We start from the raw sequence: 26326 nt of genomic DNA, 5'->3' as shown, positions 1-26326 counted from the left end.
ATCACGTTTTGTTTAGCCGGATAATCTCCACTCTACTAGGGTATTACCTAAATATAACAAATGAACTCGCCTGAGCTAGCTAGCTAGATAGCTCAGAGACGGATCACGTTTTGTTCAGCCGGATAATCTCCACATGTTTCGAATTTTCGAATCGTAAATCTATTAATAATACTTTGTATACATGTGTTTTTAGTATTAATAGTAATAATACTTTTATAATTGTTGTACAAATGACTTATTTAAATGACTGGTGGCAGTGATTTTGCTGTGCGATGGTGTGAAAATACCTTTAATGACAACAGTAGTAAGCATTAATTGGTTATTAGCCAAGTAGAAAATTGTAAACAACAACAATTACACTGGCATTGTCATTTTATTTTTGAGTTTCTAAATTATGTTGTTTTCTCTCAACAGATCCTGCAATTTGTTCTCCAAAAAACAACCCTTTGTTTTTTCAAACTCCAAACAACCCAAAGGCACTTTTAAGAGCCAAGTCTGTCTTGTTAAACTGTCCTTGCTGTGTTGTACTTGATAGTCTCTTCCTATCTCTCTATTTATTTCTCTGTCTAACTCTGTTGTCAGTCTTTCTTCTGTGTCTCTGTCTGTGTCTCTTCACTATAATGAGTGATTCTGATCTTGAGGATCTCCTGAGAAGCGCAGATGAGCTGGTTGAGCAGAAAGAGTTAAGGGATGACCTACGGAGTGCTGATGATTTGCTTTGTAAAGTGGAAGCGGCAACAACAGCAGCAGTAGCAGTAGTAGCAGCAGCAGCAGCAGCAGCAGCAGCAGCAGCAGCAGCAGCAGCAGCTGCAGCAGTGCCAGCAGTGTCAATGATGTGCTGGAAGAAGAGAGACAGTGAGGGAAACTTGATCTTTGCAAGACCACGTTCAACCCGGAATGTCTCAAATCAGGGTCAGTATAAGATATATATTTCTAGGCACTTGAGTATATGAAATGAATGAAAACATAACTCTTGGTAAGGGAAAAGTATTACAATTTAATGGTATAAAATAAATGTTTTTTCTGATACAGCTGGCTGCAGTCGTAACACTGATCCCCCCGTTGCTGCTCCTGACCCTGACTGTGATCTGATCTTTGCTCCAGCTATCGCTCCAGAGACTGTTGGTATGTACTTCATTTGGTCTGGTTAGCCCGAAACACATATTCATACTTGTATCTTTATGTGATACGTACTTCATTTCTAAACTTCATAATTTGCTAGAATTAAGAACACAGTAGTTACAGCTTTCAAAACCACTCCATCCAGAATGTTTTAAAGAAAACTAATCATTGTGCTTTGGACTTTATTGTACCGTTTTAACAGAGGGGTTTCTACGAGATCTCCAGCAGTCTCTGAGCGATACTACAGGAGATGAGGTGGTAGCACAAACCCCAAGTGCTTCTCTGCTGGCATCGACCAACTGGAGCACTCGAAAAAGTTTTTTTTCAGAGAGCTGGAGGGCAGCGAGACCACATCTGGTTAACACCGTAGTGGCCCAAGCAAATGTGGGAACACACATTTGCCAACAGTGTTGGAGCAAAACGTCTGTTGTCCGGTGCCGGGATTGCCGACCACATCCCTTCTTCTGTGCTGACTGTGATGTCAGCATGCACTCCAGACACCCCCTCCACAACAGAGATGCTACTACTGCAGGTTACTTCCAGCCATTGGCCCCAACAACACATGTACTAAATATGGCCCTTTGCTCCTGTGGTAAGTTCTGGTTTGTGAATGTACATTTTCTTGCTGGACTTGTTGAGAATTTCATTTTGAAAATGTGAGCTTCCTCAACATCTCTGTGTTAATTCCCAGCAGTGTGCTTAAGTCTCTTTTTAATGTTCTGATGTAAAGTTAAATCCTAAATATGTCACATAACAATGTAGTATTTTTAAAAAGAGACAAATTATTTTTAATTCCCATTTGAATTTTTTTCCAGTGCGGTTTGTACCTGTGGAGATCCCGGACAAAATCTGTGGTTGTGCATCAGAGTCATTGAGCCTCAAGCCAGGAAAGACTGTGACTGTGATCACAATGAATGGTAAGAATGGGAAGAATGTTTGTCTTGTTTCTTAAGATAGATGTTATTGAAGTTTCTTCTTGATAATATCCAACCCTTCTCAAAGACATGTGGGATAGCTTGTCTATTAAACCTTAACATGGGTATTGAGTAAAGAATACCAAATGTATTAAAAACACCTTGTCTGTTTTTCAAGGACGACATGAGCTAAGCATGCCAGAGTTGGCTTGTGAAGCATGCGCTGCGACATGGACGACTGGGGTTGACGACCTTCTTCGGAGTGACTACTGGCCAGCTACCCTTCACTTCGCCACCATTTATGCCACAGATGTTTTCTTCTCATTTGAAGAAATGAAAATGGCTGCACCTGGACTATCCTTTCAGGCATATTTAAGGATGCTCGATCAGCGAACGTTGCGCTTCGGCCGTGTGAGTATTGAAGTTACTTGTCCTTTTTGATCTATTTGTATTGTACAAATTGTAAGCTGTGTCCTTATAATTTATAATCTATTTTTGACATAATTATCTGTTGATGTCCTTATTTTGTTATAGACTGGGAAGATCTCAACTGACAGCTTCATCAAAAGTTTCTTTGAGTGGGAGGCTGTGCGTTATGAGGTCGACATCATGTGCAAGGAGGAGCCCTTCACCTGTCCTGCGTGTAGCCCTGATATGCTTGCAGTTTCCGTGGATGGAAACCGCAAGCATTACCGTTTCAAGAATGCAGCTAGGTACTATAGAAAATATATAATGTCACAGTATTTGAACAAATAACGAAACAAAAGTATCTTGATGTGAACCAATCAATAATCTGAGATGTCATACATTGCTCCTTTGATTTATTTAGATCTGAGGAACAGGCCATCTTTGACGGTGTCTTTATAGCCAGGGATGAAGACGTCTCAAGATTTGTGGACTATATACACACCACAACCAAACATGTAATATTGCAGACTCTAATTATGTATAATATAATATCCTAATGAAGGGTTTGGTTAGGTTAGTCTTTGCACCATTTTCATCAATACATTTTTATATATTAGGTCTCCGGAAGAGGTGTTTGTGGAGGACAGTGGTCGGCAGCCAGAGAGACCTCCCAAAAATCAGCCGGCAAGCTGGATGAGGAGGGACTAGAGCTTGCCGTCTGTCGACATGGAGTGCTCCTCTGTGCTCTCAATATGTACAGGGGAGAAATCTTTGCTTATCCCTCTTAGGTGCCTTACAAACAATGGACGTCCACTCTCGGGAGCGTCGGAGTGGTGCGGTCACCCTAAGTGACAGACCTAAAGTATCCGGGATTCAGGCATCTTCCCTGGCTTGTACATTTTTGGTGATGCGCCCTGGAGGTATCAGACTATTTTAAACAACTTTTCCCCGCTTTTCAAACACTTATTCCGAGGTTTTAGCCAGTCATTTTGCACGAAATCATTTAACATTGACGGTCTCCTGAAAAAGCACATATTCTGTGCATTTTCAGGAGAGCGTCTATGTTAAATGATTTCGTGCAAAATGACTGTCTAAAACTCTCTTCCAGACATTTAAAAATACTTTCCCCGACCATTTAAACATTATTTCTGGCTTGTAAAGTGCAGTTATGCGCCCTGGAGATATTGCACTATTTACAAAATGTAGCACTCTGTTTATTTCACACCTCCAGGAGAGACCAGGGGGAAATCACCTCTCTCTGCCCCCTCACAGAGCCCCAAGGACGGACTAATTACCTCCAGCATGTCCCCATAACAGTGGGACTCTGTTTCTTTCACAGCTCCAGCAGAGACCAGGGGGAAATCACCTCTCTCTGCCCGCTCACAGAGCCCCAAGGACGGACTAATTACCTCCAGCATGGGCCCCTAACAGTGGGACTCTGCACCTCCAGCAGAGACCAGGGGGAAATCACCTCTTTTTGCCCGCTCACAGAGCACCGAAGGACGGACTAGAGACCTCCAGCACCAGTCCCTAACAGGGGGACTCTGTTTATTTCACACCTCCAGGGCGGAGACCGGGAAAATCACCTCTCTCTGCCCGCTCACAGAGCCCCAAGGACGGACTAATTACCTCCAGCATGGGCCCCTAACAGTGGGACTCTGCACCTCCAGCAGAGACCAGGGGGAAATCACCTCTCTCTGCCCCCTCACAGAGCCCCAAGGACGGACTAATTACCTCCAGCATGTCCCCATAACAGTGGGACTCTGTTTCTTTCACAGCTCCAGCAGAGACCAGGGGAAAATCACCTCTCTCTGCCCCCTCACAGAGCCCCAAGGACGGACTAATTACCTCCAGCATGTCCCCATAACAGTGGGACTCTGTTTCTTTCACAGCTCCAGCAGAGACCAGGGGAAAATCACCTCTCTCTGCCCCCTCACAGAGCCCCAAGGACGGACTAATTACCTCCAGCATGTCCCCATAACAGTGGGACTCTGTTTCTTTCACAGCTCCAGCAGAGACCAGGGGGAAATCACCTCTCTCTGCCCGCTCACAGAGCCCCAAGGACGGACTAATTACCTCCAGCATGGGCCCCTAACAGTGGGACTCTGCACCTCCAGCAGAGACCAGGGGGAAATCACCTCTTTTTGCCCGCTCACAGAGCCCCAAGGACGGACTAATTACCTCCAGCATGGGCCCCTAACAGTGGGACTCTGCACCTCCAGCAGAGACCAGGGGGAAATCACCTCTCTCTGCCCCCTCACAGAGCCCCAAGGACGGACTAATTACCTCCAGCATGTCCCCATAACAGTGGGACTCTGTTTCTTTCACAGCTCCAGCAGAGACCAGGGGAAAATCACCTCTCTCTGCCCCCTCACAGAGCCCCAAGGACGGACTAATTACCTCCAGCATGTCCCCATAACAGTGGGACTCTGTTTCTTTCACAGCTCCAGCAGAGACCAGGGGAAAATCACCTCTCTCTGCCCCCTCACAGAGCCCCAAGGACGGACTAATTACCTCCAGCATGTCCCCATAACAGTGGGACTCTGTTTCTTTCACAGCTCCAGCAGAGACCAGGGGGAAATCACCTCTCTCTGCCCGCTCACAGAGCCCCAAGGACGGACTAATTACCTCCAGCATGGGCCCCTAACAGTGGGACTCTGCACCTCCAGCAGAGACCAGGGGGAAATCACCTCTTTTTGCCCGCTCACAGAGCACCGAAGGACGGACTAGAGACCTCCAGCACCAGTCCCTAACAGGGGGACTCTGTTTATTTCACACCTCCAGGGCGGAGACCGGGAAAATCACCTCTCTCTGCCCCCTCACAGAGCCCCAAGGACGGACTAATTACCTCCAGCATGTCCCCATAACAGTGGGACTCTGTTTCTTTCACAGCTCCAGCAGAGACCAGGGGAAAATCACCTCTCTCTGCCCCCTCACAGAGCCCCAAGGACGGACTAATTACCTCCAGCATGTCCCCATAACAGTGGGACTCTGTTTCTTTCACAGCTCCAGCAGAGACCAGGGGGAAATCACCTCTCTCTGCCCGCTCACAGAGCCCCAAGGACGGACTAATTACCTCCAGCATGGGCCCCTAACAGTGGGACTCTGCACCTCCAGCAGAGACCAGGGGGAAATCACCTCTTTTTGCCCGCTCACAGAGCACCGAAGGACGGACTAGAGACCTCCAGCACCAGTCCCTAACAGGGGGACTCTGTTTATTTCACACCTCCAGGGCGGAGACCGGGAAAATCACCTCTCATTGCCCGCTCACAGAGCCCCGAAGGACGGACTAATTACCTCCAGCATGGGCCCCTAACAGTGGGACTCTGCACCTCCAGCAGAGACCAGGGGGAAATCACCTCTTTTTGCCCGCTCACAGAGCCCCAAGGACGGACTAATTACCTCCAGCATGGGCCCCTAACAGTGGGACCTCCATAACCTTGCACACCCTGAGTCCCCGGGCCCCCACAGTTAAGCACTCCCCCACGGACTAAACACAGGTATTCACACCCACCAGAACCTCGTGCCCCTGGTGACCTTACAAGGGGGTGGTTTTATGGTGCTTCTGTGTCCGCCCATCAGCATCCATATTCGGCCGTCTTCACGGCATCACCCCCCCTTCTGTGGAGGGTATTCTCGTGCCCCTGGTGACCTTACAAGGGGGTGGTTTTATGGTGCTTCTGTGTCCGCCCATCAGCATCCATATTCGGCCTTCTTCACGGCATCACCCCCCCCTTCTGGGCTGGAGGGTATTCTCGTGCCCCTGGTGACCTTACAAGGGGGTGGTTTTATGGTGCTTCTGTGTCCGCCCATCAGCATCCATATTCGGCTTTCTTCACGGCATCACCCCCCCTTCTGGGCTGGAGGTTCAAACACTTTAACTTTTGTTCACCCTCCTCTGGCTTACACCTCCTCCGCCAACACTTGAGCGCTCATCACAGGGTTCAGCACCAAGGAGAGTGCCTCCCCGGTGCTGATGGAAAGTGGCACTTTTTCTGCCCCTGGTAACCATCAAGGTTATTGTTTTTTTTTTTTTTTTTTATTTTATTTGAACAAAAAACACAGTTGACAGTACAGAGAGGCTAAAACATAAACTATTTACACGTACTACTGCTACTATAACAGTACTACTAAATTTCTTAACCTACGTTTTAAAGTGCAGTTATGCGCCCTGGAGGTGTTGCACTATTAACAAAATGTATGCCCAGGATTCTGGCACCTTTCCTGGCTTGTAAAGTGCAGTTATGCGCCCTGGAGATATTGTACTATTTACAAAATGTATACACAGGATTATAATAATAATTATATACACGGTATACATATTCACAATGTTTAGCGGGATTCAGGGGACCAAATTAGGCGTCTAATTCTTACGGTGCACCAGGGCAAACAGGTTGAGTCCACGGCCCCTGCCCCATCATCAGGAGTGTCAACCAGCCCCGGTCCCGACTTCATTGGCCTCTTTCCCTCCCGCTTCCGCTTCCGCTGCTGCTGCCGCTCCAATGACCCATCAGGTGAAGATGATAGAGCTGTACTGTTATAGCAGCCCTCTTCGGAGGTCTCCCCATCTGACAGCGGTAGACATCCTTCTGATGATGATGCAGCTGCTGCCGCATCTGATGACGCCCTGAACATGGAGCGGATTCTCAATGCCTCCTTTATACCTGGCGCATTCGCGTAGAACCGGTCCGCCGTGGTTACGTCGTGACACATAAACCTGGCGAGAATCGACCGGCTTTCTGGATCTTGGTGATGCTTGATATTGTCAGCCAGGGCAGTGCGCAGGATTGTGAAGGTGACGGCTGTTTCTAGCCCAGCATCAGCCCATGCCCTCTTCAAGTGAGCGTTCAGGTTCTTGGAGGCCCGATTCCCCCTTGTGAAAAGGAAGAATTCATTCTGAGGACCCAGCAATGCCTCTTTAATCCCCATCCACCGCATGACCCAGCTAAACTCCTCTACTGTAAGCGCCAGCTGTGCTTCGCCATATGTCTTGGCCGTCTTGTGATCCTGCACATGGATGATGTAGCCCTCAGCAGTTCCCCTTATGGCTGCCTCTAAGACCTCACTGTTTTTCATGTTTGCGTACACGCCCGTACGGTGGCCATACAGGAGGCTCCAATGGAGGGTGAGATAGCCATAGAGAAGCTTCTGGGTGGTTGAGGTCGGCGTGCCGGCCATCAGGTCGAGGAGCTCCGGGATGCGCTTCTCAGCGGCCGCCATGGCGGCGAGAAGCTCCGCCTGGCTCGGCAGACGATCCAGTTTGTTCCTCTTCACCTTAAACTGATGTAGAGTGACTGCCTTATTCAAGTGTTTCATGTTGGCTTTCACCTCTCTCATTATGTGGGTCATATCAGACTGGGTGAGCTTGCACCCCCGGGGCTTTGACTCAGACATGTACCCCATGAACTGGTGCACATTCTTCAGGAAGAACTCTGATGTTGTGACTGCCCGGCCCGGCTTTACAATATACTCGCTCCAGCCACGGATCATCTTCATGTTTCTTAGGAACAGCCAGTCTGACAGGCGGTTAACACCATGGGCCATGTATACTATGAAGTTCTTTATCCGGCTGATCTTCGACACAACATTGTCTTTCTGTTTTACTGTCGGAGCGACACCCAAACAGTGATCCAAGTATGTCTGAAGGTACGCCTCCATGCTTCTAGGCAACGTGATTTCACGCATGGTATTCCCCCGTCCACACCCAGTGGACCAGTAATTTGAGGGAGAGGGCAAGTCATTAGCCAGCTTAGAGGCACGGGTCTTCCGGCATACAGGGGTCTCGCTACCGGAGGCTACTGCAAACATGACAGTTTCCACCGGGGTCTTCACAGGGGTCTCGCTACCGGAGGCTACTGCAAACATGACAGTTTCCACCGGGGTCTTCACAGGGGTCTCGCTACCGGAGGCTACTGCAAACATGACAGTTTCCACCGGGGTCTTCACAGGGGTCTCGCTACCGGAGGCTACTGCAAACATGACAGTTTCCACCGGGGTCTTCACAGGGGTCTCGCTACCGGAGGCTACTGCAAACATGACAGTCTTCACCGGGGTCTTCACAGGGGTCTCGCTACTGGAGGCTACTGCAAACATGACAGTCTTCACCGGGCTCTTCTCAGGGGTCTCGCTACCGGAGGAAACTGGTAATATGACAGTCTTCACTGGGCTCTTCACAGGGTTCTTGACCGGTCTCTTTCCACCGGAGGCTACTGCAAGCATGACAGTCTTCATTGGGCTCTTCACAGGGTTCTTGACCGGTCTCTTCCCACCGGAGGCTACTGCAAGCATGACAGTCTTCACCGGGCTCCTCACAGGGGTCTCGCTACCGGAGGTTACTGGGGACTGCATGACAGTCTTCACCGGGCTCTTCACAGGGGTATTGCTGCCTGAGGCTACTGTGTTTATGCCGGAGGTATTTGGGATTGCCAGGCCCTTAAATCGTATACATTCGTCCTCTTCCTCAAGAACAGCAGCACTCTGCTTCCTGGGTTTTAGCTCCTTTTTCAGCCTGGAGCGCAGGGTCTTCACCTCATCATTGAGGGCATCCTTCTGAGCCCTCAATGCCACATTTTCCAGCATCACCTGCCTGCAGTCCTCGTTGTCACACTCGGTATGTGGGGAGAAGGGTGGAGGGTGCCCGGGGTATTCCTCCTCATTGTCTATATCCAATGATGTAGCCATTCCAATGATGGGGTTAGTCTCACGGAGGTCATGGAGCAACTGCAGTGCCACACTATGCTTCAGCCTTGCCATGACCTGATGTGCCTTATGTCGGGACAACTCAGGGTGGTCATGTTTTACATGACGGTCCAGTCTCTTCCCAGCGTACGAACACCCAGCGATGGGACAGGGTTTGGTCCGAACATTTATCCTTCCACTGGCTATTTTCAGGAGGATTCCCCTCTCCTCCAAGTTCCGCACTGCATGCTTGTGCTTAAGGTGTTTGTTCAATGCCAGATAGAAGAGTCTGCACACCGGGCATTCAGATGACATCCTTCCTGAAACACACATAATGATTTTGATCAAAATTATGTTATAGTTCTCCGTTTATATGCGTTAGCGTGAGCGGTGGTTGCGACACTGGGTCCGATGCATCAATTCATGGTGCATGGACGAAGGGAAGTATTGGGTTACCACCGGGTCAGATGGTCCCACTTCCGCACCAACGCGGGGCTGGTGATGGCAACATTGGGTCCGATGCATCAATACATGGTGCCCCGACCATGAGAGGGTTTGGGGTACCCCGGAACCAGGCACCACCCCAGCAGGAAACGGGTTGTATGGTCAAAGGAGGAAAGAGTGATAGAACCGGGGTAAAGCAAAGAAAGTGTCCGACAATAGTGACTTGTGAGGCGGCCAGAGAGTCTGTCATATCTCGGTCCTATCCTCCAGGCAACGCTGTGGCCAAAACTGGGCTAAAAACTAAAAAAACTAAAAAATATTTCATCCAGGGAAATTTGGGTGAAAATGAAAAAAAAGTACCCCAAAATAGTCCTTCATTAGCCAGCAGCAGTCCCCTGTCGACTCATGTGACATTCCTCCAGGGTTACATAGAACCAGGGTGTGGGCTCCGAGCCATCTCCGAGACATCTCTAGTCCGTGTTGATAATGGGGGAAATGTACCCCAAAATAGTCCTTCATTAGCCAGCAGCAGTCCCCTGTCGACTCATGTGACATTCCTCCAGGGTTACATAGAACCAGGGTGTGGGCTCCGAGCCATCTCCGAGACATCTCTAGTCCGTGTTGATAATGGGGGAAATGTACCCCAAAATAGTCCTTCATTAGCCAGCAGCAGTCCCCTGTCGACTCATGTGACATTCCTCCAGGGTTACATAGAACCAGGGTGTGGGCTCCAAGCCATCTCCGAGACATCTCTAGTCCGTGTTGATAATGGGGGAAATGTACCCCAAAATAGTCCTTCATTAGCCAGCAGCAGTCCCCTGTCGACTCATGTGACATTCCTCCAGGGTTACATAGAACCAGGGTGTGGGCTCCGAGCCATCTCCGAGACATCTCTAGTCCGTGTTGATAATGGGGGAAATGTACCCCAAAATAGTGCATCATGACTCAGCAATCATCACACTCAACTTTGGTGAGAACCGGGCAAAGGGGTCAAAATCCGTCAATGTGGGGGGTGAAACGGCTGTAAGCGAGCCCTGGGGGGGGCACCCGGGACCGGGCAGTGCCCCCGGGAGAAGGAACCGGGTCAAACGGGCCAAAACAGGGAAAAAAATAAAAATAAAAAGAACCAGGCAAAAGGGGGGAAAATGGGAAAAAAGTGTCCGAAAATAGTGCCTCATGACCCCGCAGGAGTCCCCCGCGGACTCCCCTGACATTCCTCCATGGTCGAAATCATCCAACTCAACTTTGGTGAGAACCGGGAAAAGGGGTCAAAATGTAAAAATTGTACCCCAAAATAGTGCCTCATGACCCCGCAGGAGTCCCCCGCGGACTCCCCTGACATTCCTCCATGGTCGAAATCATCCAACTCAACTTTGGTGATAACCGGGCAAAGGGGTCAAAATGTAAAAATTATACCCCAAAATAGTGCCTCAAAATCGGGTAGAGTCACCTGCAAAGTGCCCTCGCATTCCTCCATGGCTCAAAATGTCGAACTTAAACTATTTGGAGAACCAGAGAAATGTAAAAAATACGCCCCAAAATAGTGCCTCAAAATCGGGTAGAGTCACCTGCAAAGTGCCCTCGCATTCCTCCATGGCTCAAAATGTCGAACTTAAACTATTTGGAGAACCAGAGAAATGTAAAAAATACGCCCCAAAATAGTGTCTCATAATCGGGTAGAGTCACCTGCAAAGTGCCCTCGCATTCCTCCATGTCAAACTTTAAGTATTGAGAGAACCAGGCTGGGGGGTCCTTGAGGCACAAAATTAGGCCCACTCAAAGTGCTTGGTGAGCGGATACATTCTTCCATGATTTGCAACAGCCGTTATTTTTCTGAGTGCACCCAAAAACTGGGTTTCCGATTTCGTGCAGACGGTAGTTTGAAAAGTATGGATGAATCTTTTTAACAGAGAAGTGGAAATGAAGCCCAGGGACTTTTTCCCCTTCTCCGTTGTACCAACCATCGGAGAAGGGGAAAAATCGGCCCGAAGCGCCAATAGTCTGGCCCCTTCTCCCGTTGGCACTCTGTCATTTTTTTGACAATTTTTCAAAACTTCATTTTTGATTATTTTAAGTTATAATTAAGCGTTTTCTTCAATTTTTTTTGCTTTCCACGGGTGGGGGCGCCTGGCAGGCCGCCTATGAGCACCCAAATTCGGCCTGGATCATCCAGGATTTGTGGGCTAAGCTCCATAAACTGACTAAATCACCCAGAGAGGTCACCTTTCTAGCCCAAATATATATAATACAAATACATTTAAATAGTAAAAGGTGCACTTGTGCTCTGCATTACCCGGAATTTTATTTTCATAGCCCCATGATAGTGATTAAAAATCATTTTCATGGGAAAAAGTGTTAAAACGCCTGATTAAATTATATGCAGGACCCCAGTGAGCTCCAGACTATGTGCATTGTGTTGGGGAACCATATAAATGATAGAATAAATGCATTTAAATGCAAAAATAATGATTTAAAATCATTTTAGGGGGACAATTGTGGAGAGGAGCCTGAAAATGACTCTGCAGCAGGCTGCCTATGAGCACCCAAATTCGGCCTTCTTCACGGAACCACGACCCCTTCTGTGGAGGGTATTCTCGTGCCCCTGGTGAGCACACAATGACCCAGGAAAGAGTCTTCAAAACACAGGTAAAACTGTGTTAAACAGTGGGGTAACATGTTTGAAATGACAGCACACTGCTGCTTGTTGGCAGCCTGACTCACTTGACTTGTCTCACACACACCCAGGGGGGGAGAAAGAGGACACATTGACCCAGGAAAGAGTCTTCAAAACACAGGTAAAAGTGTGTTAAACAGTGGGGTAACATGTTTGAAATGACAGCACACTGCTGCTTGTTGGCAGGCTGACTCACTTGACTTGTCTCACACACACCCAGGGGGGGAGAAAGAGGACACATTGGAGCACAGAATGACCCAGGAAAGAGTCTTCAAAACACAGGTAAAAGTGTGTTAAACAGTGGGGTAACATGTTTGAAATGACAGCACACTGCTGCTTGTTGGCAGCCTGACTCACTTGACTTGTCTCACACACACCCAGGGGGGGAGAAAGAGGACACATTGACCCAGGAAAGAGTCTTCAAAACACAGGTAAAACTGTGTTAAACAGTGGGGTAACATGTTTGAAATGACAGCACACTGCTGCTTGTTGGCAGCCTGACTCACTTCACTTGTCTCACACACACCCAGGGGGGGAGAAAGAGGACACATTGACCCAGGAAAGAGTCTTCAAAACACAGGTAAAACTGTGTTAAACAGTGGGGTAACATGTTTGAAATGACAGCACACTGCTGCTTGTTGGCAGCCTGACTCACTTGACTTGTCTCACACACACCCAGGGGGGGAGAAAGAGGACACATTGACCCAGGAAAGAGTCTTCAAAACACAGGTAAAACTGTGTTAAACAGTGGGGTAACATGTTTGAAATGACAGCACACTGCTGCTTGTTGGCAGCCTGACTCACTTGACTTGTCTCACACACACCCAGGGGGGGAGAAAGAGGACACATTGACCCAGGAAAGAGTCTTCAAAACACAGGTAAAACTGTGTTAAACAGTGGGGTAACATGTTTGAAATGACAGCACACTGCTGCTTGTTGGCAGCCTGACTCACTTGACTTGTCTCACACACACCCAGGGGGGGAGAAAGAGGACACATTGACCCAGGAAAGAGTCTTCAAAACACAGGTAAAACTGTGTTAAACAGTGGGGTAACATGTTTGAAATGACAGCACACTGCTGCTTGTTGGCAGCCTGACTCACTTCACTTGTCTCACACACACCCAGGGGGGGAGAAAGAGGACACATTGGAGCACAGAATGACCCAGGAAAGAGTCTTCAAAACACAGGTAAAACTGTGTTAAACAGTGGGGTAACATGTTTAAAATGACAGCACACTGCTGCTTGTTGGCAGGCTGACTCACTTGACTTGTCTCACACACACCCAGGGGGGGAGAAAGAGGACACATTGACCCAGGAAAGAGTCTTCAAAACACAGGTAAAACTGTGTGAAACAGTGGGGTAACATGTTTGAAATGACAGCACACTGCTGCTTGTTGGCAGCCTGACTCACTTGACTTGTCTCACACACACCCAGGGGGGGGAGAAAGAGGACACATTGGAGCACAGAATGACCCAGGAAAGAGTCTTCAAAACACAGGTAAAACTGTGTTAAACAGTGGGGTAACATGTTTGAAATGACAGCACACTGCTGCTTGTTGGCAGCCTGACTCACTTCACTTGTCTCACACACACCCAGGGGGGGAGAAAGAGGACACATTGACCCAGGAAAGAGTCTTCAAAACACAGGTAAAACTGTGTTAAACAGTGGGGTAACATGTTTGAAATGACAGCACACTGCTGCTTGTTGGCAGCCTGACTCACTTCACTTGTCTCACACACACCCAGGGGGGGAGAAAGAGGACACATTGACCCAGGAAAGAGTCTTCAAAACACAGGTAAAACTGTGTTAAACAGTGGGGTAACATGTTTGAAATGACAGCACACTGCTGCTTGTTGGCAGGCCTGACTCACTTGACTTGTCTCACACACACCCAGGGGGGGGAGAAAGAGGACACATTGACCCAGGAAAGAGTCTTCAAAACACAGGTAAAACTGTGTTAAACAGTGGGGTAACATGTTTGAAATGACAGCACACTGCTGCTTGTTGGCAGGTAAACATTGTTTAATTGTTTAAGTGTTTTTAAATGTATGGAACAGTGTTTTGTCTCTTTCAAAACTCTCCCGTCATTGGCCGGATACATGGGGACGATTTTATATTCACTATGACCGTTACTATTCCAGTGAGACGAAGTACGTCCGGTGACGGGAGTGATCCCATGTTAATTTTGTCCAAAAACCAGAGCATTCCCTTATCCCCTGTACCTACAGAAAAAGCTGGCCAGTAGTATGTTCTTTTGCATGGATGTGACCTGCAAATATTGGCCCTACCTCCAGAGAATCACAAAAAGCTGTCCAGAGCTCCAGCATCTTCTCGACATGAAGCCCTTTCTCTCAGTGTTTCATGCCAAAGCGCATGACTTCAAATGTGAAGTAAGGAATTGTTACCATGTGACACAATCACTTTATGTAAAAACCTCCTTGTGAATAGTGACAAGTTGTAACGAGTCGTACTTTTGAATATATTTTAAACAGGTGAAATGGAGTGGGGCATATCAAGAGGGGGCTGGACTAACCCTAGGGGAGGAGGTGGAACAGGTCAATGCCTTCCTCTCTCGGATAGCAGTGACCACAAAACACATGTCAAAAGCAGGTGAGTTACGAACCTTTACTGTCAGTTTTCAAAAAATGTTCAGAAAGGCACAGATTCCACTAACAAATTACACCAACAACAGAAACTCATAAAAGCTCATTGACGGTTATGACCATAGAACACCATTTAGGATGGCAATATAGTATAAACCCCAGTTACAGTATAAGAAGTAAGAGGAATAGTAATAATGTGATATTCTCTTTTGCAGGACGTACAGACATGCTGACGCTGATGGCCATGCGCTGGAATCAGCAAAAAGTCAGCAACTTGGCCACCTCACTGTCCCGCAGATATCTGAAGGTAATAACATAGTTTTAGAAGAATTATTTGTGGCTGCAGCCTAAATGTAGATTTCTGTATTTACTTGTCTTTAATTGTTTGACGTTTGTAGACCACAAAAGCTCTGGAAAAGCAATTGCAGAACCTGGAGTCCATGAAGGCTGAGTTGGCAGTGACTGAAAAGCAGCTGGAAGACTGGATCAGAGATGTGAATGAGTGGGCAGAAAGTGAGGACAATCTTAATGACGTTTTTCAACTTTTTTGTAGTCATGATTTATCAATTTATTTTAAATTTTCAGAATTAGTGATAACCCTCTATTGACATTTGCATTACTTATTTTTCATGAAGCATATGTAATAAAATAATATTAAAACATTTGATCAAATGTCACTGTTATTGTGAATTACTGTGCTTAATACACCTATTTCCTCTAAAAAGCAACAACAAACAACCCAAGGGATGCTGCTGCCTTGGCCAGCAAGATTGAAATGCTGACAGTAAGTGTCAAGAGACGTTCGCAGCGTCTCTACAAAGACACAGACAGCAACAAAGGTCGTTCCCGGATCCGCCGCAAGATCAGGGATGAGAAAGGGGTCCTGACAGCCACAGTTGAGAAATACAACTCAATGGTTCCAAGCACAGAAGCGCTGTGCCTCGAAGCCATTCTGTCTGTGGAGAAAGCTTGGCCATGGCAGCTACCAAACAGTGGTAAGTACACCAGTCTGCTGAATGCTCACAGCAAATGTGGAAAACCTTCATGTCTGATATATAAATCTATTTAAGACTTCATAGATTCTTTGAATGTTGATCTTTCATACACATTCATTCATGTTTTCTCATAAATGCTTTCCAGACTCTTTCGACCTCAGGACAAAGAGAAGAGCATTCGACCTTGTCATGGCAGTGAAGAGACTACAGGAGGAGAAGAAGATTCTCGTCACAGAAATGAACCAACACTGGAAGGTCCTTTCAACCCGCAGTGATTCCCTGAAAGAGATGTCCTGCCTGCAAAGTACAGTATATATTACATTTTTACTTTGCATGACTTTACACATCAGTGATAGGTGATGAAGTAACTCATATTGTCTTTATCTTATACATTTAAGATTCACCATTGGGCCTGAGCGAAGACGGGATGAAAGGTCTCCAGAGCATGTTTAGGAAAAAGCAGCACGACATCGGAGAAATGAAGACTCATGCTAGACGATGCTATCTGCAGCTTTTGACTGGAGCAGAGACCATCAGCTTCTTGCAAAGTCTTTCAGATGAGTCTTCTGACTGCGACTCTGACAGCTCTGATGACACACGGTGAAGCCCCCTCCAGACTACCTTCTATTTAACATCTACATGCTCCCCCCTGTGAAATACTCCGCCAACATGGTCTCAACTTCCACTCCTATGCCGACGACACCCAACTCTACATCAGCACCAATCCATCATCCCAGCTGTCACTAGTCAACTGCCTCCGCAACATCCAAACCTGGATGTCAACAAACCTACTGAAACTCAACAAAAACAAAACAGAGCTCATGGTTGTGGCCCCAAAAACACTGCTCCGGGAGGTTGGAGATCTGCTCCTCACCGTCGATGGCTGCTCCATCCAGCCTGGGCGTCACTCTGGACTCTAGCCTCACCTTCAACTCCCACATCAGGTCTACTGTCAAAACTGCTTTTTTTCACCTTCGAAACATCTCCAGACTCCGGCCCTCTCTCCCCGACCCTGTTGCAGAAACATTAATACATACCTTCATCTCCTCATGCCTGGACTACTGCAATGGAGTTCTGTTCGGGGTCACCTGCAAAGCCCTGGACAGGCTCCAGTACATCCAGAACTCTGCAGCCAGGCTCCTCACCCGCACTAAGCCCTGGCAACACATCACCCCCATCCTCCTCCACCTTCACTGGCTCCCGGTCAAGTCACGCATCCAGTACAAACTCCTCCTGCTAACCTACACATCTCTCCACTCCCTAGCCCCTGCATACGTCTCTGACCTCTTTCAGCCCTACACCCCCTCTCGTCAGCTGCGGTCCTCCGACAAAAAAAAATGACACATTTCTTAATGTCTTAATATGTATGTCCAGTAAGTTATTCTTCCGGTTGTTGATATGCTGTTGAAGACATTTTCTATCATTTCATTTTATTCAGATGTTATTACATGTCTACTCTGAAACACTATGTAAACAAGGTCCCATAACAATAAAGTTGATAAAAATTGTTTTGACTGTTCACTCATGTTCTGTTTGTATCTCTGTTTAGCAAACACACATACTGATTAGCACCATGAGGGGGCGGATAAACCTTTTTGTCTGATGTTTTAAAATATGTGCAATAATATAGCTATATCCTGTATATATCACATTTAAAACAACCTTCAGTTGACCAAAGTGCTGTACAAGCAATAACTACAATATTAAATAACACAATAGGAGTACAATAATTAAAAACATGATAAAAAGCACAATAACTAGAAACATATATTTTTTTTAAACATACAAATGTAAAAATGTAATGTTCAACTAGTATTAAAAGTAATGACTAACATGAATAAAACATCTTCAGGTGTTATATATACATATCTGTCCTACACTAATAATGAAACAGATAAAATGGCATTGTATTCTGTGTTCCTCATAAATTACCTTTCAAACACCTCATCAGTTGCCTGTTTTTGACTTAGCTTACATAATTAGCCTACACCTGGTACAATGCCTTAGCCTCATATAGTCCATATTTAGCTTGATAATGGTAGTTAGATATGTAAATTAACATAATGTGTTTTGATAGCATTGTAAACCATGTGTACTTTATACGTCTGTATTATTCACCTAGTGGTTAAAGCACGTTATTACACGTTTACAGTCATTGCAATGCCGGTAAGGTTGTGTTGCTAATCTCTGCTGCATGTTTTGTTGAATGGGTTACATTTGATGAAAACATTTAAATATTAAGAGTACATACAAATAGGGGGAAAGTAGAAGGTTAATGATAGAAATATAGAATAGAAATATAGAATAGAAAATATCAACAAGATAGGCTACTGTAAGTGATCTCTACAATAAAAGTTTAGTGCCGGATGTACACAGATATTAATAGGAGGATGTGCAAATCAGGCAAACTAATTAGGCTTTATTAAAACATTAAATAATACTTTAAGTTAAGGTCTTCTTTTAAATACATGTAAGCAAAAAGCTTTGGTAAATCTACAGATAAATATTAAGCCTGATAAAGTACTTAAAGTCTAATATTCAGGGTTGCCAACTTTGGGTACCTGGCTGGAGTGAGATTTTGATATCATGGGTTTAATTACACATATGCGCACTAAATGACTGCTATCATGTCAGTAGCGGGACCTTAGCATATATATTGGATATATATACAATATATGCAAATACACAATATTGGACACAGACTATAAAGGGCACAAAGTTTCATTCACTAATGAAAGTCAAACACATGTTTGTTTCCACTATTTTATTGTGCCTGTAAGCAAAATAAGCAAATAATTGACTTATCGTACGATAAATAAAAATGAACTCGATAAATTGCCATTTACATGAGGATGTGACAAGCAGTTTGAAAGGATGTACTTGAATTATTATTATATATTATCATTATGTCAGTGGTCTAAAATGGTCATACAACGGTGCCGACAATATTATCGTTTATCGCAATCATTTCCGGGAAAATGTATCCAACAAAATTAATTATCGTGAGAGGCCTATACATGAAACACACACACACAAACAAATCTACAGACTTACTCCAAACTGCCACATATATTAATTAACACACTCTCACTCTCATATACTCTTTGACTCTATTTTGGCCTAGTAGAACAATAAGCAGCAGACTTTTACTTTTTATCATTTCTACTGGATCTCAGATCTGCGCATGCGCAATACGGGTCGGGGATTGACCAACCGGCTCCCACTGCTCTGCTGTCTGTTAACGTTGTTAAGAGTGGTGGGGGCGGGGAGGGAGCGGATTGACAGCTTGAGCAGCTGTCAACTCAACATTGTAAATAACCAACCAAAAATGATCGCCGGTTCATCTTGTTTTTGGCGTGAGAATAGGTTGGGCAGCGTGAGAGCGTGAGATTGAGAGTGAAAGCGTGTGTCACACGCCAGATGCGTGAGAGTTGGCAACCCTGATATATTGCATAATTTGTTTTGGGACTTGACAATCAACTTTCCTGCAATGTTAACTACGTTTAAGCACTTATTTTAACTGACATTACATATTAATTATACTCTTATAAGATGTATGTAGATAGTATAAGAAATGTGCAGAATATGACTGTTTAATGGTGGAGGTATAAACATATTGATAGATCTCTTGTAATGCACTGTTGACGAACCTGCGAAGTTTGTCATTCATTGCATAACTACACCGTAGTTGTGTATATGATATGTCAATAAACCTTAGAACATCTTGAAAGGGATGTGCCAAATAGGTTAAGGTTACCCTCTGAATTGTGGTGGAGTAGAATTACAAAGTAACAATAAATACTGCTGACAGTTAATGTATCAACGTCTCCATTACAAGTTTCAAAAACTAAACCTTTCTTATTTACACTATTGTCTTTGATTTATTTCCCAAATTATGTTTGTGAATTTAATGATTGTCAAATACAGTTCAACTGGGGAGTAAAACTGTTATAGCAAACCAGATAAGTCACATGTTGACCTGACAAATCTACATTTTCAAATAGTGCTTTTAACAGGAGCCAAATTGTGCTACATTTCAGGTGAATACTTTGATAGTAGGTTTAGAATAAGTTTCTAGGTTTTAACATAATGTTTCTCATATGGTCCGTTGCTGCAGGACTGTCACATATCGTCTTTTAGAGATGCTCCTGATGTTCCGGTCCCTGGCATTTAGAAGATCTGGTCTGCATTTCCACGTTTTGGGGCAAATTCAAATTGTACCAGTATTATTCATGACATATACAGAAGACCATAACAAAAATTGATATCTATCTTGTGTTTTAAGACTGAGGCAGCCCGAAAATAATGATTGTCACATTTGCATTAACATACCAAAAACTAAAACATTTTAAATGGCTTTACCCTATTGAGAAATAATTGTACAAAAAATACACAACAGAAACAACAATTTATTGAAACAATTTATTGAAAAAACGTATTGTGTGTGTGTGTGTGTGTGTGCGTGTGTGTGTGTGTGTGTGTGTGTGTGTGTGTGTGTATGTGTCTGTGTGTGTGTGTATGTGTCTGTGTGTGTGTGTGTGTATGTGTGTGTGTCTGTCTGTGTGTGTGTATGTGTGTGTGTGTGTTTGTGTCTGTGTGTGTATGTGTCTGTGTGTCTGTGTGTGTGTGTGTGTGTGTGTGTTTGTGTCTGTGTGTCTGTGTGTATGTGTATGTGTGTGTGTCTGTGTGTGTGTGTGTGTATGTGTATGTGTGTGTCTGTGTGTGTGTGTTATTATGTTGAGCTGCTATAGTTTTGGGCAGGCTCCCATGTGTCCTCCCAGTCCTTGCCACTGCAAAACACACATAAAGAACAGTTGAATAATTATTAATATGTCATGCTATATATATTTCTGATGCTTAATCAGGCAAGTAAGTACATTTCAAATAGGATTTGAAACATTAGCTTCAGCTCAATGTCCCTCTTCGACTCCTCTCTCCCCCTCCTCCGGGACTTGACCCGGAAATCAATCAAGACACGCCATGTTGAAGAACGTCACAATCGCTTCAACGCAAACGGAGGAGTCGAGGAGGGGTGAGGGAGGAGGCTTCCAGAGGAGACGAAAGGTAGGATACACGAGAGCACACTACTCGCGCATCAGACCTCCGCCCCCAGCTGCACAACCTCTGCTCACTGCAGCTGATCTTACCGTTAAAGGAGGATCAGAGTCATTAAATGTTTAAAGTGCTTCATTAAGAGTAAAATATATTAAATCTCTTAAACGAATCAGGAGATCGAACTCTATAAAAACATTAAAGTGTGTGAAATATACTTACAAATTCTATAATAATTTTTTGATTATAAAATAATAACGTACAGTTCTTACTTGTGGTTTGTGATGCATGTGTGGTAGACCCACAGCACGTCAAACATTTAGGATATATACAAATACGGGTAGCATAACTAATACATATGTTAGTGATTTGTGTCTCTCTTCTGTAGGACAAATTACATAACAACATACAATACAAAAGTATTCAATTGAGATGAGCCTACTGTATCAGTGTATAAACCCTTTGCTTCCAGTACAACACATACATGTATGGTCATTAAGGAAAAACTTACCACTCGGAGCATGGTGTCCAGCGAATTTTCACTTCTTCTCTTTGCTGAAAGGCATGACATGAAATGGACAGAAATATTAATGAGAGATACTTTACAAAGTTAGGTGATACAACTTTACAGAACATTATTTGTACCATTTATAGACCATCAATAAGGTTAGATTTCTACACATAAACAATACTAACAGACAACAGCATCTGAAACCAGAGATACAGAAGAATCCACTATCGTACCAGTATGGAGCAGCTTCTTTAAGACTGGGAGTTTCCTACAACACAAGGTTATAAGGTGATGCAAAACGTAGTCCTGTAATGCTTACAATGACAACAAAAGGTGCAGTGTCGAGGATGGATTGAGGAACCTCACTGCTCCATACTTGTACGATAGTGGATACTTGTGTATCTCTGGATTCAGAGGCGTTATATGTTAGTATCGTTTGGGCTCTGTGCAGATATCTCACTGATGGTCTGTAGACGGTACCAATAATGTTCTGTACGTTTTTATGTTATTTAACAAGAAAAACAAAAAGGAAGAAATTATAACACACTTACATTAAAAACTCTTTTTTCCACAATGCTCTCATAGAGGAACACCTTCTGGGTCCTGTGTTTCCTGCATTCTAAAAATAAATAACACCATTTTAATAATTAGGTAATAAGTCTTCCAAACAATCATTTAAAGAAATGTATTGTATAGTATATAGTATAGTATAGTGCAAATCGAACCTTTTCGACTTTTCTTTGATGGTGGAGGCGGTGGAGGAGAAGACAAGGAGGAGAGAGAAGGCTGGGAGCATGGAGGAGGTGGAGGAGAAGACAAGGGGGGGAGAGAAGGCTGGGAGCATGGAGGCGGTGGAGGAGAAGACAAGGGGGGGAGAGAAGGCTGGGAGCATGGAGGCGGTGGAGGAGAAGACAAGGGGGGGAGAGAAGGCTGGGAGCATGGAGGAGGTGGAGTAGAAGACAAGGGGGGGAGAGAAGGCTGGGAGCATGGAGGCGGTGGAGGAGAAGACAAGGGGGGGAGAGAAGGCTGGGAGCATGGAGGAGGTGGAGGAAGAGAAAAAAGATGGAGAGTAAATGTCTCCGGAAGCTCTGGCTCTGGCTCTGGCTCTGGCTCTGGCTCTGGCTCCGTCTCTGTCCCTCGCTCCGTCTCTGGCTCTGGCTCCGTCTCTGTCCCTCGCTCCGTCTCTGGCTCTGGCTCTTGCTCTGGTCCAGGGGGGGCTGGTGGACCAGCAGATGTAGATGCAGCTTGTTGTGCAGCACACACTGCAAATGTTGAAAATAATACAAGGGAAAATTAACAGAACACATTTTAAGGAAGAGTTATTTTTGGCCTTACTTGCAAGAAATTAATTAAATGCATTGAATGTCCCTCTTATTATAAATCAACCAGGTAGTTCTTAAGTGAATGAAATGCAGGTAGTGTGAAAATAATGTTTTTAAGCTACCACAGCTGACTGTAGACATATTGCTATGTTTCTCATATCAGTGTTTAACACAACAACTTATCGTATTTAGTTAAGACCATGATCATAATGAAAATGTAGTTGCAGTCTGGAGCAGCTTCTCTCATTAAACTAAAAATCATTTAAAACTTGCAGATAATACATTAAATCTGTAATGAAACATGGTGATAAGACTTTTGACAAGTTGTTGCCGGGTATGTTTTTGCAAAGAACCACGTGCGTCTCACAGAAGAAAATAGGCATGACTTTTCTTCTGTGTCATTTCGAAACTGTGGCTGCTCTGACATGTTTCTACGGATGCCCAGATAAAAAGCATAAGCCGTAATGATAAGCACACGTGCAGCGTACGGCACCATGTGTGTCCTGGACATTAGGGTGCGAGGTAGGAGTGTCATGATGTCTAATTTCATTGAATGTCTTTTGCCTCAACTCGTCTCTCGAGGTGTCTCCTCCTCTTCTCCCATCTCATGTGAGAGGGATTAAGACATGAAGAGAGGAGGCAAGAGTTACAAACTGGGAAAACAGAGCAGCCTCATATCTTTATGATGCCTGCAGAGATGTGTTGTATTACAGACACATGCATAACGTGCATGCTTGCTAACTACAGGTGAGTAATGTCGACATTTGCATTCAATTCAACCCTTTAAATATTTGTGTATAGCACATTTCAATGTTGTCCAAAGTGCTGTACAGGCTTAAAACACAATACAAAATAAAGAAATATGCATACAAGTTAGGGCTGTGCAATTAATCGTATTTTAATCGCAATTACGATTTTGGCCTGCCACAATTACGAAAACAACATAATCGAAAAAAACGATTATTTGTGACCGTGCACTGCAACATATTTGATCCAATGTATTTGTATTTATCATATTTATATATGTTTAGTAACTTGTTGAAGTGCGCTCCAAAATATTTGTTGATCTTTTTTATTGGTATTTATTATTTTGATATTATTTATTTAAATGTATCATTTATTTTTGTATTGGTTTTTCAGTTGAATGATACGTTCAGGGTAATCAACAGTTAAAAAGATACTGTTCAAATTATTATTTGTATTTGTTTTAAAGTTCAATAAATTGATTTTTTCAAAGTCAATGAATAATCGTATTTAATAATCGTGATATCAATTATTGACCAAAATAATCGCGATTATGATTTTTGCCATAATCGCACAGCCCTAATACAAATAATTAATTATAAATAAAAACTAAAAAGTAGGTAACTGCAATACCATTAGTGTGGTACCCTCATATTAGTATCTTAGTGTTCACAGTGATAACATGCTGGCCCTGACAAGCCCATGTTGACAGCCTTTGTTCTATAATACAGCATAGGTTGTATTATATAAAAAAGGCTCAGGGGGGGATGACATTTTAATGATATAACGGGATAGATGATATAGATAGACACAAAGCCCATGGACGACTACACAATGAGATAATAAAGTACAAGGATGATCTTACTTTTCAGGAGGTACTCATAAAGTTTCCTCATTTTCAGTAGGATCTCCCTAACGACCCCATCAGCATTTCCAAAATGGTGGACCAGATCCCCACGGATCTCCCCACTGCGGCCCTTATTGGAGAGGAAAAGGACCGGGCTGGAGCCAAGGGTGTGTAGTTTAAGAACCTGCAAGAATTGGAGCGAAAAAGATTGCATACAGGCACATTGATCAATGATACAAATCTTTTTAAAGCCAGAAAAATGGTTTCACATTCACTGAGGGCAAGGCTGTTTGACAAATAAGATATGTAATCGTCTGAGAGGCCAAACATCTTAAATAATAAGTCATTTAAACTCACAGATAGCTCGGCCGACTTAACGGTCCTGCTGGCGTTCCTGTTGCTCTTCACAGAAGCCCCCCAGCTAGAGTCCTTTAATTCCGCTTCTTTTTTTTAAATTTTTTTATTTATTTGAAGGGGGCAGACACACACCACACATGTTTTACGCCCAAGGGAATTTGGGGCCTGGCAGGAGGGGCACAGTTGTTTTTTGGGCTTTGTCATTCTGCAAATGAAAGTTAAACATAGAGGGATTATCTCAAAAATGTTTGCTGTCAGTTGATCAATTTGTTCTCAAATACACAAATATGTTATTAAGTTCATGCTCTATATTAAATGCAATTGGAGAGACAGAAGATACAGTCTAATATGCTGTGAATACTTGAGATAGTGCGCAAACTTCCAATGGTTTGAATCAAATTAATATATTCATATGTTGTGAATATTCAATATATTCAAACACAAATGACAAGTGGGGTTTTTGTATAATAGAATGTAACATTTAAACGCCAATGCTAAGTGACTCCATTTTGAACAAAATTGAACAACATTCTGTTAATAATTAGGCTAATGTGTACTGACTTCTAATGTACTGTGTAATTTGTTCACATATAAACATCATGACATTAAATGATGGCATTCCTTCTTGATGACAGCTTATGGTAAAAAAAACAAATGACCAGCAACCCAGTGACGCGTCCTAAACATTTTACGTCATTACACCGAACATGTAAAACACTCTCGCTAAGTAATAAATAATAAATAAATAATAATAATTACAAATACTTTCGCTCCAGAGAGTCCTCTTTGTTTTGATGAGCGATACAACTAACAGTGCTAGCTCCTTTGATGACTACGACATTGTACTAACACAGCTAGCTAGCCACACGGTGGCTAATGCTAGCTTCTAAATGATCCGTTATTACAAAAAAGAAAATAACTGTTACAGACTACATTTTCTTTAAGTTTCTCGTACTGTCTTACGAATCCTGCTGCCTGGGTGGGACTTGAATACATAACCCAAATATTTTATTTGAGTTATATTTGAATATTGTCGAAAATTAAGTGAGCAGTCGAGTTTATTACAGCTTACCTTGCTGGTGTCTCAAGGTTCCGAGCAATGTATCACGTGAACTACGTGACCTCGAGACCTGGCCTCGCGAAGATAGCTGAGGATTGTGGGTAGTGTAGTGTCTTCGGCCATCCAAAACTCAAAACTACTTGTTTCTCAGAATTGAAGGGGAAAACGTGACAAAAGCATTTTACACTAAAACCTATCAATGTCGTTTCATTAACAAGGATAATCTGGTGGTTTTTAGTTAATGAGTAGTGCAAATATCACCTATTTATGTTTCATCCAATCACAGAGCTTGTTGAGTTATCACGAGGTTTTGTCGCAAAGCGGACAGACAATCACAACAATAGCTGGGGATTGTGGGTAGTGTAGTCTCTTTGGCGCTCCACATTTCAGAGAAAACAAGTTGTCTCAGAATTGTAGGGGAAAAACACAAAAGCATTGTACACAATTTAAACCTATCAATGTCGTTTAATTAACAAAGGTAATCTGGTTGTTTTTTGAGTGGATGAGTAATGGAGATATCACTGTCAAATCAATCGACAGTAAGGAGAATACTTACTTCCGGGTGTACAATTCTCCGTTATCCAATGGGAATG

The 26326-nt window shown here is 44.1% G+C and overlaps 1 protein-coding gene and 1 long non-coding RNA gene across 2 annotated transcripts; one reads left to right on the top strand and one right to left on the bottom strand.

Annotated features, from left to right (window-relative positions):
- Positions 1–229: 229 nt before the first annotated feature.
- Positions 230–17348, top strand: LOC117472590. The gene is made up of 15 exons (XM_034117882.1): positions 230–912; positions 1033–1125; positions 1325–1714; positions 1938–2039; positions 2215–2447; positions 2571–2749; positions 2866–2959; positions 3062–3225; positions 14458–14632; positions 14735–14852; positions 15061–15152; positions 15244–15358; positions 15571–15840; positions 15986–16144; positions 16239–17348. Exons 1-15 carry the CDS (start codon positions 621–623, stop codon positions 16442–16444), a joined length of 2682 nt encoding a protein of 893 aa, XP_033973773.1. The 5' UTR covers positions 230–620; the 3' UTR covers positions 16445–17348.
- Positions 17349–20543: 3195 nt separating this feature from the next.
- Positions 20544–22204, bottom strand: LOC117472586. The gene is made up of 4 exons (XR_004554944.1): positions 22129–22204; positions 21955–22022; positions 21404–21447; positions 20544–20630 (listed from the first exon to the last, which is right to left on the bottom strand). It is a non-coding gene; the product is annotated as an uncharacterized LOC117472586 (long non-coding RNA).
- Between the last annotated feature and the right edge of the window lie 4122 nt (positions 22205–26326).

This window comes from Trematomus bernacchii, unplaced genomic scaffold (genome assembly GCF_902827165.1).
Source record: "Trematomus bernacchii unplaced genomic scaffold, fTreBer1.1, whole genome shotgun sequence".
Taxonomy (NCBI): Eukaryota; Metazoa; Chordata; class Actinopteri; order Perciformes; family Nototheniidae; genus Trematomus; species Trematomus bernacchii.
Note: the sequence above shows the minus strand (reverse complement) of the source record. Positions and strands in the feature narration are given on the sequence as shown.